Source organism: Octopus sinensis, linkage group LG18, assembly GCF_006345805.1.
Source record: "Octopus sinensis linkage group LG18, ASM634580v1, whole genome shotgun sequence".
Taxonomy (NCBI): Eukaryota; Metazoa; Mollusca; class Cephalopoda; order Octopoda; family Octopodidae; genus Octopus; species Octopus sinensis.
The window spans coordinates 40545767-40564298 of record NC_043014.1 but is presented as its reverse complement, the minus strand read 5'-3'; the positions used below and the strand labels follow the sequence as shown (position 1 = coordinate 40564298).

General features: G+C 36.6%; 1 protein-coding gene across 2 annotated transcripts in view; it reads left to right on the top strand.

Annotated features, from left to right (window-relative positions):
- The window catches only part of LOC115221477 (transmembrane protein 143), a 32174-nt gene extending 19684 nt beyond the window's left edge, over positions 1 to 12490 (top strand). For both annotated transcript variants that reach the window (XM_029791668.2, XM_036510908.1), the window contains 3 exons: positions 1085 to 1279; positions 9853 to 10453; positions 12167 to 12490. In XM_029791668.2, the coding sequence (XP_029647528.1) occupies positions 1085 to 1279; positions 9853 to 10453; positions 12167 to 12408 (1038 nt within the window). In that variant the 3' untranslated portion in view covers positions 12409 to 12490. The remainder of the gene's footprint in view (positions 1 to 1084; positions 1280 to 9852; positions 10454 to 12166) is intronic.
- The last annotated feature ends 6042 nt before the right edge of the window (positions 12491 to 18532 follow it).

The following is an 18532-nucleotide window of genomic DNA, read 5'->3' as shown; positions in this document are numbered from 1 at the left end:
TGCCCTTCCTAATGCCAACCACTCCGAGAGTGTAGTGGGTGGTTTTACTAGCCACCGACATGTTGTTATATATCTGTTTCAACACACGGTTTCACATCAGGAATCTTGCAACACAAATTCACAAACATATATACATGTTTATATATGTATGTGTGTATGCAAAACAAGTTTTTTGCTCAGCTTTTGTTAACCAAATTCCTCTCAAAAGGCATTGTTTAATCTGTGACTAAAGTAGAAGATATTTGCTGAAGGTGCCACACAATGGAATTGAACTTGCAATGGTTGCACAGTGAATTTCTTAATCACAAAACCACATATGTAAAAAAATGTTTAATTTTGTGTGCATCAGACTAACACCTTACCCTTAAATATGCCAAAAAAAGATTTATAAATTTATGTATTTGTTTTGCAAGATTTTTGATGTGAAATCGTGTGTTGAAACAGATATGGTATTTTGGAATGGTCATTTTGCCAGTTTAGGCAATAAAAACACACGCACTATATATTTGGTGTTACTTTGTTTCAGCGTTATTCATTTTTTACATTAATCTTAATCTTATTTTGGCCAGAGTTCTTTCGTCACACTCCTGTGACCTCGTCAGTGGTCCTTTGCTTTCTTCTTTCTTATTTGTGTCTCTCAGTCAGCTGTTAGTAAGGAGAGACACACAAATAAGAAAGAAGAAAGCAAAGGACCACTGACGAGGTCACTAACAGTCAGCTGTTAGTAAGGAGAGACACAAATAAGAAAGAAGAAAGCAAAGGACCACTGACGAGGTCACAGGAGTGTGACAAAAGAACTCTGGCCGAAATAAGATTAAGATTAATGTAAAAAATAAATAACACTGAAGCAAAGTAACACCAAATATATAGTGCGTGTGTTTTTATTGGCTAAACTGGCAAAATGACCATTCCTAAACACAACAAGATTTATAAATATTGATGGTTTTTGGTGTTATTAGGTTAAACCTTTACTGAACTTATTCCTTCTTATGTTGTCTACTTTTAGTCTCTTCAACTTTTAGCAATTAACTTTATTAAAATATACTTTGCTTTTAATATCTTTGTTTTATTTTATTTGTTGCAGAGACTTTTTGATCCTATTAATCCCGACAAAGACACAATTCAAACAAGGAATTTAAGTGAGGAAGAAAGAATTGACAAAGAAGAACTAGTTATTCAACATTTGGACACCCTCCTGAAGAAAGCCAACTTCCACAAACTTTCAGATAAATTGGTGGAAAAATCCCTAATGGAAAGTCCAATTAAAGGAGGATTAAGGGTAAATAAGGCTAATTGTATTTCTATGCTTTCTGCTATTGAGATCCTTAATATAAAACTTCTAAAATGTCTAGATTATGATTAATATAATAATATGATAATTTGTAATATTTATCGAAAATGCTAATTAAAATATTTCTGTCATCATAATCTTTTAAAAAGCTTTTCAGCTAATATTTCTTCTGCTTATATTTTGTGCTTTTACATGATTTTATTCCTCTTGGTCATCTTGTATATGCTTACCTGCTTTTATCCCCCTTGATCCCTCTGGTCAATCTGGTCCTTTTGTGTGTGCTACCTGCTTTTATCCTTTTTAGTCATTCTCATCATTTTGTGGGTCCTTACCTTTTTTTTTTATTCTCCTCAGATCATTCTGGTCACTTTGTGGATCCTTACCTATTGTATTCCTTTTGATCATTCTGGTCATCTTGGATGTCCTTGCTTATTTTATTCCCCCTTGTCATTCTGTTCACCTTGTAGATCCTCACCTATTTTATTCCCTCTGATCATTCTGGTCATCTTGGGTGTCCTTACCTATTTTATTCCCTGTAGTCATTCTGTTCAACCTGTGGTTCCTTACCTATTTTGTCCCCCTCTGATCATTCTGGCCATCTTGTGTGTGCTTACATGCTTTATTCCCTATGGTCAATTTGGTCCTTTTATGTGTGCTTACCTGTTCTTAACCCAGCTGGCTACCTTGTGTGTGCTTACTGGCTTTTATTCCTTCTGGTCATTCTGGTGACCTTGTGTGTGTCCCCTGGTCATCCTAGTCATCTTGTGTGTGCTTACCAATTTTATTCTTCTTCCCTATTTTCAGTCCTTTGGTCATTCTGGTCATCTTGTGTGTGATTATCCTATTTTATCCCCTCTGGTCATTGTAGTTATTTTGTGTGTGCTTACCTGCCTTTATTCCCTCTGGTTAACTTGTGTGTGCTTACCTGGTTTATATTCCCTATGCTCATTTCATATGAGCTTACTTGTTTTTACAATTACCATATTTATTCGTATGTAATCTATATTTATTCGTATATAATGTGCACCATTAATTATGTCCCATAAAATCTCAGAATTAAAATCTCATGTATTATACACGTTAATTCTTTAGTGTTATAATGTATAGAAAAAGGAAAGTTTTAGTTCGGTTTATTAAAATTATATTATAAAACTTTATCCTAAAAACAATAAGGAATTTCGATATTTTTAGGTGTAGGCTGTAAAAAATATCTCTATATATATAAATGGCAAAATGTCTGTGTGTGTGTCCTTTATACAAATCCACAATTTTTAGAGAGCTCACACTTTCTATGGTCATTCAAAACTGCCCAAAGGTGGTCGTGCACATCTTTACATTTCCGCAGTCGCCCCGCAAAGCCATTAAAAAATCAATAGAAGTGACTTTTTTGTGAATTTTCTATCCAAAACCCAATCAAAATGCCCGAAACTTGATACGCCAATTGAATGCCAGCTAGCTGTATGTGATTGGTCGGAGATTTGGTCAGTTCTCGCGTGTATGTGCGCACGCACGCAGCTGTATATGTGTGCACTAGCACTATGACCCGGCGTTGCCAGGTCATAGTGCTAGTGTAGTGTAAAATCAGTTGTGAATAGTCAACTAGTATGGAAAGAAATAAGTCATAATGCAGAATGTAAACAATATGATACCTTTGTTTAAATACCTAGATTATCAAGCACTTTCCATTATAACATAGATCAGTGCTTTTCAAACTTTTTGCTGGAGCGGAACCCCAAGGAAACATTCCACTGGCTTGAGGAACCCCTGTGCAATAATTTAATAGTCTTATGCACACATATCTGCACAGGAGAATTAAAAATTACTGCCGATTTTAGCAGTTTTGTAACTTCTTGCGGAACCCCTGGACTGTACTGGCGGAACCCTAAGGTTCCGCGGAACCCTGGTTGAAAACCACTGACATAGATAGTGATAGTTCACCTATAATAATGGGTGTAATAATTATAACATAACAGCTCTCAGAATTTCCTCCATCCTATTTTTATTCTAGCCATCACACTCTCCGTGCTTCTTCCTCCATCTATAAAAATGTGTGCTGGAGAAGAATGAATAAAAATTTAGTTCTCATGTATAATGTGGAGGCTCGTGGCTTAGTGGTTAGGGTGTCAGCATCCTGATCATAAGATTGTGGTTTCGATTTGTGGACCAGGCGACGCATTGTGTTCTTGAGCAAAACACTTCATTTCACGTTGCTCCAGTTCACTCAGCTGACAAAAATGAGTAATGCTGCGATGGACTGGCGTCCTGTCCAGCTGGGGAACACGTTCGCCACAGAAACCAGGAAACCGGGCCCATGAGCCTGGCTAGGTTTTAAAAGGGCGCATTTATTTTTATTTTATTTCTTATGTATAATACACATCCCTAATATTTAGATTTAAAAATCTGCACATTATACACGAATAAATACAGTGATTTGTGTTTCTGTTCATGACCTTCGTAAGACTTCCCTGATTGGTGAGATTGATGTCTGTGATGCTCATTTTGAATTTTTCTTGGTTGATGCCTGCAGGAAAAACACTTGCAATGAAAGAATTATAAATCTAGAAGATGAGACAGTTTATTCAGCAGGACAGAGGATGTTCTCATAGCAATAGAAGAGCTAAAGAGAAGCAGCTGCGCGTCAGTAAGCCAGGGGCTGTCGCATGTTGGTGAGCAAGTCTTTGTCAATTAGCTGTGTGGATTTAAAGACGTGATCTTGGATCTTTGTGTCAATGTGTGTGTGGAAGAGGCGGCGTAAGCCAAAGCATTGTGCCAGATATATGAGCAGTACTTAATGTTGGTTTGCACTTTATGGGCGAGCTGGCAGAAACGTTAGCACGCCAGGTGAAATGCGTAGCCGTATTTCGTCTGCCGTTACGTTCTGGGTTCAAATTCCGCCGGGGTCGACTTTGCCTTTCATCCTTTCGGGGTCGATAAATTAAGTACCAGTTACGCACTGGGGTCGATGTAATCGATTTAATCCGTTTGTCTGTCCTTGTTTGTCCTCTCTGTGTTTAGCCCCTTGTGGGTAGTAAAGAAATATTTATGGGGGATCACAAATCGATCAGAGTTGAAACGTTTCTAAATCTGGGAAAGAAAACTTCATCTTTGAGATGTAGCTTTCTCCAATCTTGTATTATGTGAGTATTTGTTGCCAACTTGAAGGTTTTATTTGTGTGTCGTTTATGTGTAGGTGAAATTTATAAAACTGCATGGATGCAGGCATGGCTGTGTGGTTATTATGGGTAACTGCTTTCTACATTTCTGCTACAGTCCCAATGCAACTAATGCTTTATGAGTAGAATTGGTTGACAGACACTTAACAAAGTTCATCACATGTGTGTGTGTGTGTGTGTGTGTGTGTTTATATATATATATATATATGTATGTATGTATATGTATGTATGTATATGTATGTATGTATATGTATGTATATGTATGTATGTATATGTATGTATGTATATGTATGTATGTATATGTATGTATGTATATGTATGTATATGTATACATATATATATACCCATTTATATGTATATGTATGTATGTATATGTATACATATATATATATATATATACACATTTATATTTATATATATATATGTATATATACATATGTTCATATATATGGAGGTGCAATGGCCCAGTGGTTAGGGCAGTGGAATCGAGATCATAGGATTGCTGTTTCGATTCCCAGACCGGGCGTTGTGAGTGTTTATTGAGCAAAAACACCTAAAAGCTCCACGAGGCTCCAGCAGGGGAGGGGGGAGTGATCCCTGCTGTACTCTTTCACCACAACTTTCACTCTTTCTTCTGTTGGCCTGCTCGCTTAGCCAGCGGGGTGGCATCTTTGAAGGCTAAAACAATGTGAAACGATTGTGACCAGCGATGTGTTGCAACATCTGATGGTCTGGTCGGTCAAATGATCACGTGATATATATATATATATATATATCGCTTGTTAAGGTTATCTCTACAGATATTCTATAGAAATTATAGCCAGCTCTGATATCTGTAGAAATAACCTTAATATGTGATGTAAAGCCCACTGTTAACACAGTAGAACATGGTATGACTTATAAAAGGTTTAATATACTTTATAGTATATTATGGTTGCTTAACAAAATACTGCAGGTCATTAATGTGTGTGTGTATGTGTGTGTGTGTGTATAAGTATATTTGTGGCTTTTTGTCTTGACATTATGTAACTGTTGTAAATGAACATCATTTCCAATATTCTACAAAATATTCCAATATTTCCAAAATTTCCAAATATTTCAAAATTTCCGAAATATTCCAAATATTCCAAAATTTCCAATATTCTACAAAACTTGCTCGGAAACTGATAAGGGTTGGCAACAGAAAGAGCATCCAGCTGTAGAAAATCCACCTCAGTAACTTCCACCTTACCCATCTAAAACGATGCTAATGATGTCTCGTTACTACAAGTAGCAATTATGTTGTTGATGTTAAAGGAGGGGAGGTTGTTATGTCCCAAATCATAAATACTGTCAAGATCTCTGTTTGTGCAAGCTGTATAAGCCTGGCATGTCACATACAGATGATGCCAGTTTGCAGAAGGTTAATAGAAAAATGAAGAGTAGTATCATTTTACTAGGAAGCATGTGTTTGTGCTGTTAGAAGTGACAGAAACAAGAAGGGGCGGTGAGTTGGCATAAACGTTAGCACGCCGAGTGAAATGCTTAGCCGTATTTCGTCTGCCGCTATGTTCTGAGTTCAAATTCTGCCGAGGTCGACTTTGCCTTTCATCCTTTCAGGGTCGATAAATTAAGCACCAGTTATGCACTGGGGTCGATGTAATCGACTTAATCCGTGTGTCTGTCCTTGTTTATCCTCTCTGTGTTTAGCCCCTTGTGGGTAGTAAAGAAATAGATATTTCGTCTGCTGTTATGTTCTGAGTTCAAATTCTGCCAAGGTCGACTTTGCCTTTCATCCTTTCGGGGTCGAAAAATTAAGTACCAGTTGCGCACTGGGGTTGATATAATCAACTTAATCCGTGTGTCTGTCCTTGTTTATCCTCTCTGTGTTTAGCCCCTTGTGGGTAGTAAAGAAATAGGTATTTCATTTGTTTTTACATTCTGAGTTCAAATTCTGCCGAGGTCGACTTTGCCTTTCATCCTTTCGGGGTCAATAAATTAAGTACCAGTTATGCACTTGGGTCATTGTAATCGACTTAATCCCTTTGTCTGTCCTTGTTTGTCCCCTCCGTGTTTAGCCCCTTGTGGGTAGTATAGAAATATATAGATGGTTATATTTCTATCAATGATTTAATGTTTCTTTTTCATTACTGTTCTGACATATATAATTACATCCTTCCTGATGGCAACTTAATTAGTGATAAAGTTTACTGCGTAAGTGACATTAATATCAATTGAAATACAGTTTTGTTGATGTTCATTTACATTTGTAAATAGGCCATGCAGTTGGGAAGTAAATATATTAAATACATAGGCGTAGGAGTGGCTGTGTGGTAAGTAGCTTGCTAACCAACCACATGGTTCCAGGTTCAGTCCCACTGTGTGGCATGTTGGGCAAGTGTCTTCTGCTATAGCCTTGGGTTGACCAATGCCTTGTGAGTGGATTTGGTAGACGGAAACTGAAAGAAGCCTGTTGTATATATATATGTGTGTGTGTGTGTATGTGTTTGTGTGTCTGTCCTTAAAAATAAATCCATAGAAAACTAATATTTGCTCTTTTCTCTTCCTTATCTGCAGGCATTTTCTGAGTAACTTTGTTCTTGTTCAAAAACTTAAGCCATTTCATTTCATGAAATGAAAACACCAACAAGCAGTCACTTTGAAATCATTGACTACTGTGTTTGCTAACCTTTTGGCTTCCAAAAAGATCCCTTCATAATCTTCACATATTTCGTTTCTTTGACCTAATATCCATTGTTTAAAGTTTTCTTCTTAGGCGCAGGAGTGGCTGTGTGGTAAGTAGCTTGCTAACCAACCACATGGTTCCGGATTCAGTCCCACTGCGTGGCATCTTGGGCAAGTGTCTTCTGCTATAGCCCCGGGCCGACCAATGCCTTGTGAGTGGATTTGGTAGACGGAAACTGAAAGAAGCCTGTCGTATATATGTATATATATATATATATGTGTGTGTGTATGTGTTTGTGTGTCGGTGTTTGTCCCCCTAGCATTGCTTGACAACCGATGCTGGTGTGTTTATGTCCCCGTAACTTAGCGATTTGGCAAAAGAGACCGATAGAATAAGTACTGGGCTTACAAAGAATAAGTCCCGGGGTCGATTTGCTCGACTAAAGGTGGTGCTCCAGCATGGCCGCAGTCAAATGACTGAAACAAGTAAAAGAGTAAAAGAGTAAAGAGTAGAATGGCCGTTTTTGCTGGTACTGTACAGCAACTATACTTCTGTTTATTCATTTTTTAAAGAATTCTTCCTCCTGTTTCCTCCACTGGTTTAATCAACTTTTCAGTAGTTGGTAGTCTGAGGTTTTTTTCTGCTGCCCTGTTCCTTGTTCTTCGGCTTATTGCACTTCTCCAAATTTAAATACAATATTATATTTGTCTTCTTGATGCTCCTGCCATAGATACGGGGAGATAATTTCTAGGACTAAAATTGGCTTGACACCAGTGAAGGTTCTAGACATTCACGTGTGACAAAAAAAAATTCTTGTTCATTGAGTTGAGAAGTATAGGAGTGGCTGTGTGGTAAGTAGCTTGCTTACCAACCACATGGTTCCAGATTCAGTCCCACTGCGTGGCTCCTTGAGCAAGTGTCTTCTACTATAGCCTTGGGTCGACCAAAGCCTTGTGAGTGGATTTGGTAGACAGAAACTGAAAGAAGCCCATCGTATATATATATATATATATATATATATATATGTGTGTGTGTGTGTGTGTGTGTATATGTTTGTGTGTCTGTGTTTGTCCCCCCAATATTGCTTGACAACCAATGCTGGTGTGTTTACGTCCCCGTAACTTAGTGGTTCGGCAAAAGAGACCTATAGAATAAGTCCTGGAGTTGATTTGCTCAACTAAAGGTGGTGCTCCAGCATGGCCACAGTCAAATGACTGAAACAAGTAAAAGAGTAAAAAAAAAAAAGAGTAAGCCTACTTTTCACAATTTCATAATTGCAGCAAGGGCAGTGTAGCTGCAGCAGAATTTTAAAATCTATTTTTATTTACTGAGTAATTGTAATTGAATATATATCAACAATATTAGTGAAATCCAATGGTTTATGATATAGAAAATACTTGCAGCTGCCAAGTAATGAAATTACCTTTGTAAAGAGCTTGTTTCAGTTAATCCTAAAAAAAACCACAGCGCCAACTTCTCAACTAGCATCATTGAAGAAGCACTGTTTCCAATCTGCCATGAAAACATATCTGTCCATGGTGAAATATTACCTCATTTCAAAACATGTGAGGGTTGGCAACAAGAAGGGCATCAGGCCCAAGAAAATTTGCCTCAACAAACTCTACCCAAACCATGGAAGCATGGGGAAAAAATTGATGTTAAAACAATGATGTGGAGGAGAAGGAAGAAGAGGGGGAGGAGGAAGAAAAAGAGGAGGAAGAAGAAAATGAGGCAGAAGAGGAGGGGTATGGGGTAGGAAGAGGAGGAAGAAGAGGAGGGTGAAGGAGGAGGAGGAGTAAATGTTTCATTTCATTGCTGTCCATACTTAAGTGTTTTCCATATATGGAAGTACAAAAAGATAAAACATTGTTTATCCAATTAAGATTTTACTTCATATTTCTAGTTATTGTATAATTACATTTTTTTGCTCTGATATTAAATTGCTGCACAGAAATAATTCTTGATTTTATGTTTGTTGATTGTTGTTGTTATTATTTAGCCCAGGTCATCTCTGAATAGACCTATGATTAAAAGCATTCCAGCCATGTCCACCTAATTTTTTCAGGCAGTGAACTGCAGAGTCCGATGTGTCCTTCTTTTTCTAAGAAGGTAGGCTGTAATTTGAGGAAATTTGACTGCATTTTCTTATTTCTTTATTGCTCACAAGGGGACAAACAAGGACAGACAAAGGGATTAAGTCGATTACTCAACTCCAGTGCGTAACTGGTACTTAATTTATCGACCCCCGAAAGGATGAAAGGCAAAGTTGACCTCGGCGGAATTTAAACTCAGAACATAGCAGCAGACGAAATACCGCTAAGCATTTTATTTTTTTATTGCCCACAAGGGGCTAAACATAGAGGGGTCAAACAAAGACAGACAAAGGGATTAAGTCGATTACATCAACTCCAGTGCGTAACTGGTGCTTAATTTATCGACCCCGAAAGGATGAAAGCCAAAGTCGACCTCGGCGGAATTTGAACTCAGAACATAACAGCTGACGAAATACTACTTAGCATTTCGCCTGGCGTGCTAATGTTTCTGCCAGCTCGCCGCCTTGACTGCATTTTCTACCATGTCAAGCAGCCACATAAAATCTCCTTCATTGGCTTGTTTTATTCCTGAATTTCTATAAACGTGACATTTGTAGCTTCATAGCAATATTGACATTTTATTTTAAAGTCACATACAGTTTTTTTTCATTTCTTTTTCTTCTGTTATAGATTCAAGTCGATCCTCGTAAGTATGAAATATTACATTTTTGGGCGCTTGGCCTAAACACCGTGGTACCGAAAAAGAATTGGTACAACAGAATGTGGGAAATATTTCCTAAGTCTTCCATTCCGCATCCCGACTACTACAGGAGATTGATTGTGGCGTTACGTCGGAAAGGAGAAACCAAACTTGTATTAAAAGGCTTTAAAGATATGCCAACAGATGCTCTTGAAATGCTGCTTCCTGACTGCAGAATCAAGTTGAATCATTTAGATAAAGGCATTATCACTGCTTCGATCAGTATTGCTATCACTGGTGTGGTTGCCAAAACCCTCACCACGTTAGTGGAGTTGAACTTTCAGTGGTCGTTTGTGACTGCTTTGATATTGTGTTTGATAGCCATAAGAATATGGACGGTGTACAAGAACAGGAAAAATTCTTATCTGGTCAAATTGTCGCAAATGCTCTATTATAAGAACTTGGCCAATAATCGCAGTCTGCTGACGCTTCTGGTTGACAGAGCTGAAGACGAGAGTTTCAAGGAAGCAATGCTGATCTACACATTTCTCCATGCTAAACAGAGAAAAGAAACATCAAATTTGGAATTGGGTAAGAATATTTGTTTTTCTCTTTGCTCTTTTTACTGGATTGAGTTGTTAAGCTGTGGTCATGCTGGAGCACTTGCCTTCAAGGCTTTTTTATTGAACATGTCGAGCTTAGTTTTCTTTTTGAGTCTCATATCTACCGTAAATCTTCGAGTATAGTCCGCCCTTCAGTATAATACGCAGGGGATTTTTAGGGAGCTGTACTTCTGAAAAACCTAAACCTTGTGTATAATACGCACCCCTTCTGTAACTTGAGTCGTGCGTAATTAAGCCAGCAGCACCTAGTCGAACAAACACTTCCGCACATGTGTAATACAATAATTGTGATGTTCTTAACTGTTATATGGGAATGTAAATATATTTGCAAATTGTTTTTGTTACATGTTATTCTGTGTTCTGAATACTTTTATTTTAATAAATGTTGCTTACTGCAAGTTATGGATGATTCTTTTATGACTTCATTGCTTTTAGGCTTAGCTTAAGGTATTTTCGCGCCTGACATCACAAAATGCATCTGAATAAACATTGCCAGACAGCAAATAGAGACTCAGACATTGCTTAGAAAATAATTTTCAGTTTTAACCTCGTATATAGTATGCACTAGGGATTTTGACCATTAAATTTTGGGAAAAAAATGCGGATTATACTCGAGGATTTATGGTATTTCATCAATCTCTGTTTGTTGAACTATCAAATTATGGGGAATAAAGTGAAGCAGCATAAACACATACTGATTATTTTAAAAGTCAAGTTTGAATTAAGTGGCTAAAGTTGTATGAAGCAGTGTTGGATAACATTTATTTGTGTAAAGTTATATTTAACATGTTTGAATATACTTGGACATGGGGAGACCTTTCACTGCAGAAGTAGTCTCAAGAGAAAATTATTCTCCTAGCTGACATGTGCAAGAACATATTGAGCTGTGAATAACATCATTAGATCATAAAAAATGTGCTAATGATGTGTAATGTCATCAGCTACAAATACTTAATCAGCCTTCCTCTATCTGAAGAGAACAATTTGTTCTTATATTTGAACAGTGACTTGAAACCACGTGGTTGCTTCTCAACCACGTGGTTTCAGGTTCAGTCTTACTACATGGCACCTTGTGAGTGGATCTGGTAGATGGAAACTGAAAGAAACCTGTCATGTGTGTGTGTCTGTGTGTATTTCCTTGTCTTGACATCACATGATAGCTGTAATTGAGTGCCACTGTCATATTAGCAGTTTCGTTCATTTCTAATATTCTGAAAAATACATATTTGGTCATGGGGGAAATAATTACTTTCCTTGGAAACAGATAAGGATTGGTGACATGAAGGGCATCTAGCTGTAGAAAATCTATCTCAAATAAATTCTGTTCAACCCCTGTGAACATGGAAAAGTAGATGATGATGATGTTGTTGTAGTAGTAGTAGTAGTAGTAGTAGTAGTAGTAGTAGTAGCAGCAGCAGCAGTAGTAGTGGTGGTGGTAGTTGTAGTAGTAATAGTAGCTGCAGCAGCAGTAGTAGTAGTAGTAGTAGTGATGGTGGTGGTAGCTTCAGCAGCATTAGTAGTAGCAGTGGTGGTGGTGGTAGTAGCTTCAGCCGCAGCAGTAATTGTAGTAGTAGCAGCAGCAGCAGTAGTAGTAGTAGTGTATGAATTCTGTCTTAATATATATATATATATATATATATTATTAAAAAAAAAACTATTTTTCACCTTGTGATTCTTTCAGATGGGAAATCCAATAAAACGCTGGAGCAAGAAATTGAAAAATGGCTTTTCTCTGTAACTGGAACCAAAATAGAGTTTGATGCCAGAGGAGCAATTGCTTTACTAAAATCTTTTGATATTCTTCATTGTGTGAACAATCAACTAGTTGTTCAACCTTTGAAATTAGCTACAAACACACTTTACAAAAATTTCACACCAAATAAAACTTTCAGAGATAATTCATTGAAAATAAATATCTCGTAGAAGGTAACACTAGGAAGATTTTTTTATATCAATTTAAATTTTTTTGTAAATTATACATTTTATTAAAATGTTACTGATTGTTTTTAATTGTTGTGAAACTTTATTTTCTCATTTCAGCATTTCTGACATGGGAAATTACCAAAAGTATTTATCAGAAGATTTAAGTAATTATTATTATTGTGATCATCATCATTATTATCATTATTATTATCATTATTATTATCATTGAGTGAGAGAGCAGTGCATGCCATCAAAGTGACACTGGAGTAGAATATACGAAGCCCAGTATACCCATCATGACTACCCATCTGATAAGGGTACACTAGGCACATGCATCACAACCATATGTGCACGACATGGTGATCTCATATCAAGATAAACAGCGCATGACCTTGCAGGTGGGGCCCAGTTAGAATTTTCTTCTGGTCGAGTAACCCATCCCCCTCAAAAGGTCCCTGAATAAGGGTTGTTTAAGGATGTTGAACGAAACACCTATGTTTCCAGAGGTGAATTATTCAAACCCCAAAAAATCCCTCTCAACACATGGCAATGATGCTCCTCCACTACTTCTGCTCATGATCAGAGATGCACATATCGTCAACCATTAAGGGACATGCTCAACTGGTTACGGTCAAACAACTGACGAGCAAATCTGTGGTATTGGGCAGAATATTTTTATTATTATTATTATTATTATTATAATGCCAAGGTTGACTTTGCCTTTCATCCTTTTGGGGTCGATAAATTAAGTACCAGTTGCATATTGGAGTCAATCTAATTGACTGGTCCTACCCCCAAAATTTCAGGTCCTGTACCTAGAGTAGAAAAGATTATTATTATTATTATTATTATTATTAGTTCATCAAGGTTGACTTTGCCTTTCATCCTTTCAGGGTCATTAAATTAAGTACTAGTTGAGCACTGTCCCAAAGTTGCTGGTCTTGTGTCAAAATTTATCATTATTATTATTATTATTATTATTATTATTATTATTATTAAGGCAGTGAGCTAGCAGAATCATTAGCATGTGGGGCGAAATGCTTAGCTGAATTTCGTCTGCTGCTATATTCTGAGTTCAAATTCCGTTGAGGTTCATTTTGCCTTTCATCCTTTTGGGGTTGATGAAATAAGTACCAGTTACGCACTGGGGTTAATATAATTGACTAGCCCCCTTCCCCTCAAAATTTTCAAGGCCTTGTGCTTAGGGTAGAAATAATAATAATAATAATTATTATTATTATTGTTATTATTATCAGGTGCTTGGCCTAGTAGTTGGGGTGTTGCACTCATGCAATTGTGATTTCTAATCCTAGACTGGGTGGTGCATTGTGTTCTTGATCAAAACACTTCATCTCACTTTGCTCTGCAACCACTTTGTCACCTGATGTGTGATACACTGCACACCTGTTCAGACAACATCGATTTGGTGGAGAGAGTGAGCTAATGTACAGCACACACATTTGATCACTACAAACAAAATCATTTGTGCAGGTTGTTCAGACACTCATACATTGTCTTTGATGGGAGAGTCCATTATTATTATTACCATCAAAGGTGGGGAGCTGGCAGAATCATTACCGCAGTAATTCAATTACTTGTGCTTATTCAATTGATCCTGAAAGGATGAAAGACAATAGTCAACCTTGGACAAAAAGCCACTAAGCATTTTGTTTGGCTTGCTAATGATTTTGCTAGTTTGCCATTTCAATGATTATAACTAATAATTAGATTATTAGTGGTTAGGGCATTCGGCTCATAATCGTAAGGTTGTGAGTTCAATTCCTGGCGATGCATTGTGTCCTTGAGCAAGACAGATTATTACACGTTGCTCCAGTCCACTCAGCTGGCAAAAATAAGTAGTACCTGTATTTCAAAAACGGGCCAGTATTGTTACACTGTGTGTCACGCCGAATCTCCTTACGAACTATGTTAAGAGTACAAATGCCTGTGGAGTGCTCACCCACTTGCAGGTAAATTTCATGAGCAAGCTGTTCCATTGATTGGATCAGCTGGGACCCTCATCGTCGTAACTGACGGAGTGCTCCTACTATATACAATCAGGTGCATTAAATCATTGGAAAGCAAAGAATGAGGGAACAGAAAGCAGTAATAAGTAAAGAAAGCTAGCAACTGTAGTCAAAAGTGCATGCATATTATATAGAATAAAACAAGGCGGCGAGCTGGCAGACACGTTAGTGCACCGGGCGAAATGCTAAGCGGTATTTCATCTGTCGTTACGTTCTGAGTTCAAATTGCACCGAGGTCAACTTTGCCTTTCATCCTTTCGAGGTCGATAAAGTACCAGATTCGCACGGGGGGGGGGGCGATATAATCGACTCAATCCCTTCGTCTGTCCTTGTTTGTCCCCTCTATGTTTAGCCCCTTCTGGGCAGTAAAGAAATATATATAGAATAAAACGTGAAAAGACCAGAAGAGAAACAGCAAAAGTGCCAAAAAGATGAGAGGATGCTTAGGCACATCAGAAATAGTGTTGGCAAATTTCAGGAAGCATGAAATTTTTGGAGGGTTTAATATCCTGACAGTTAACAACTGACACAGGTAGTTTATTCCATGCTTTCATGATTCTGAGCATAGAAAAGTATTTCTGAAAGTCATGGGTGCTGTACTATCTTTTGATATTATAAGGATGTCCATAGGTGGTAGAGGTACTGAATTCAAAAGAGTAGCCAAATTTGTTGTTGAAAAGGTGGTGGATAATTTTATGGGATTCTACCAAATTAGCTACCTTATGTCAAAACTTTAGTATGTGAAATGTTCAGAGATGTAAGTTATTGATGATATGGTAAGTGACTTATGGAAAGAATTCATTTGGTTGTACATATCTGAAAAGACCGGTGATCAAAAGCAGTCCACTCGTGACCATTCAAGCGGATTATATAAGGTTATGCTAATATGTCTCCTTTTATTTTTTTCCCCCAAGGTGGTAGAGATTAAATTGATGGAGATTTTTGCTATCATTTCTAGCAGTGTTACCTTAATTTATCCCTGCATAATCTGATAGCAAATTTGTTAAAGGAAGGTAACTCCAAAATAATTCCAACGGGAAATAACTCTTATCTAACTTTCGGTTATTAATTTGCGATTTATGCAGACAACTTTTTTATCGGGGTAGGTCGTGTCCATGACTATTTTCAGCAACATTGACGCTAGGATATAGACAAATATGATTAATGGCACTAATATTCAATCTGAATTATTAGGGAGTAATGGGCAACTGGAACGGGAAGGAAGTTTGGAACTTTTCGGTTTGAAGGGCAGATTTTTAAAATAATTTCCATGTAACTAAAACATTTTAAACTTCGTATACTGGTAGAATGTGTTTATAAAACATTTTCTCAAGAAAGCCAAGAGAAAAAGATTTTTATAAACACATTCTACCAGTATACGGACTTTAAAATTTTTTAGGTACACAGAAATTATTTTAAAAATCTGCCAGTCAAAGTGAAAAGATCCTATTAAACATCAAATATGTTACAAACTATAGAATTTTCTCAAGAAAGCCAAGAGAAAAAGATGTTTTATAAACACATTCTACCAGTATACGAACTTAAAAACTTTTTAGGTACATAGAAATTATTTTTAAAATCTGCCAGTCAAAGTGAAAAGATCCTATTAAACAACAAATATGTTACAAACTATAGAATTTTCTCAAGAAAGCCAAGAGAAAAGCTGTTTTATAAACACATTCTACCAGTATACGAAGTTTAACATTTTTTAGGTACATAGAAATTATTTTAAATATCTGCCAGTCAAAGTGAAAAGATCCTATTAAACAACAAATATGTTACAAACTATAGAATTTTCTCAAGAAAGCCAAGAGAAAAAGATGTTTTATAAACACATTATACGAGTATACGAAGTTTAAAATTTTTTAGGTACATGGAAATTATTTTAAAAATCTGCCGTTCGAATCGAAAAGATCCGGAAGTTTTAATAGAGATGTAATTTTGCAAAAGACACTGTGATAAACTCTTTACTGTCTAGATCTTTTTTGTTCTTTATTTCCTCTTATCTTTTATTGTTTTTGGTCACTAAACCGTGGCCATATTGTGACAGTCAAACAAATCGACCCCTGTACTTATTTTTAAGACTGACATTTATTCTATCCGTCTCTTTCACCGAACCACTAATTACGAAAACGTAGATGAACCAGAACAGGTTGCCAAGCGGGGGATAATAAACACAAAGATACATACATAAATACATATATTGGAGGGGTGTATGTGCCAAATTAGTAATCGGTGTAGAATGAGTAATTTCTGATTTCTTGTTATTTTCTCCCAACCTGTTTGAAACTATTACATTTCAAGTATTACATCACCATTTTGTACTGTTGCATCATCTTTGGGAGTAAAAACTGGGGATCTTTTCGGTTTGAATGGCAGTTTTTTCTAAGGGTGTCATATGAAATTGTCACCCATAATTATGACCCTAGTATTGATCTATTGCATTTCAATCTGGTGGGAAGGGTATCTTTTTTTCTTCACAAATGTAAATAAACCCAATCTGTTTCTTAAACGAGGGACATATTCATACGGCACAGAATGTTGTTTACCTCAATGGACATCAGTGATTGGTTGAAATTGCAGAAATTGAAGAAAAAAAACAACAAATATCTTACAAACTATAGAATTTTCTCAATAAAGCCAAGAGAAAAAGATGTTTTATAAACGCATTCTACCAGTATACGAAGTTTAAAATTTTTTAGTTACCTAGAAATTATGTTAAAAACTGCCGTTCAAACCGAAAAGATCCCGTAGACGAACCAGCACAGGTCGCCAAGTGGGGGATAATAAATACAAAGATACATATATAAATACATATATTGGAGGGGGAGTGTGTGCCAAATTAGTAACCGGTGTAGAATGAGTAATTTCTGATTTCTTGTTATTTTCTCCCAACCTGTTTGAAACCATTACATTTCAAGTATTACACCACCATTTTGTACTGTTGCATCATCTTTGGGAGTAAAAATTGGTCAGCAATAGATAACAGAAAATAGATACCAGATCCTTTTTTTTTTTTTTTTTTTTTTTTTTTCCAGTTGTAATTGAAGTTGCTAATAAAAATATCTGGATAATTGTTTGGTGTTTAATAATTAATATTCTTTTCTCTGTTGGATTCCAAGTCAATTTTTTTCCCATACTAATATCTAATTTGATAATGTTCAATTCTCAAAAAAAATGTCTAAAATGGGGTAAAATGAGTAATGGCTGTTTCAATAATTTGTTCTGTTTAACTTCATGGTTCGTAAATATATCACAAAGTAGATACTCCAGCAGATCATGAAGCATCAATCATCATCATCATTGTTCGACCGTAGTCGAGACAATGGAATTTACTATGTTATGCCAGACTTCACGGTCCATCATAGTATTACGGAGGTCCTGTTGCTGGATGCCTGTATCCCTGGAGATTACATCAGGGTAGGAGAGTGTGTGCTCTCTGGTATCGCGAGCAGATGGCTTCCAAAGGAGAAGAGTAGAAATTACCTCGTTTTCAGCTCTACAACAATGTCCAGCAAACTGGACTCTTCTACCTTTCACAAGAGATGATACAGGTGGTAATTTCCCATATATTTGTACTTTGGTTGGATGACGCTTCCACGAGAGATTTTGAGCTCTCATAAGGAGGCGAGTGTAAGTTCCATCTAACTGCCTCTCAAGCTTCCTTGATAACGTCCAGGTTTCTGAATTGGTTCGACTGTGGCTTTAAAGATTTTAAATTTGAAATCTCTACTTAGATTTGATGACCAGATCTTATGCATATCATTACTGAAGCATCAATAGAGAATATCTTATGCTGAGTTTTTTGATTCAGTTGAATTTCATTAATTTCATATTGTGCAATTTTTCCACAAGCCTCTTTCAATTATTTTCAATATTTTAAAATTTTGTAGCATTTGCGATCCTTCTGATGACTAAGAATGGATAGTGATGAGTATGAGTCTGCCTTGAAATGTAATTCTGGAGAATTGAAGAGGCAGATTTACTGTGTCTCGTTTTACTCATTTTGCCCCAGCTAAATTTGTCTTTTATATGCTCAAAGAAAACGGTGATAATTTTCTGAAATGATGTTCTGAATATGTTATAGCGTTTTTAAT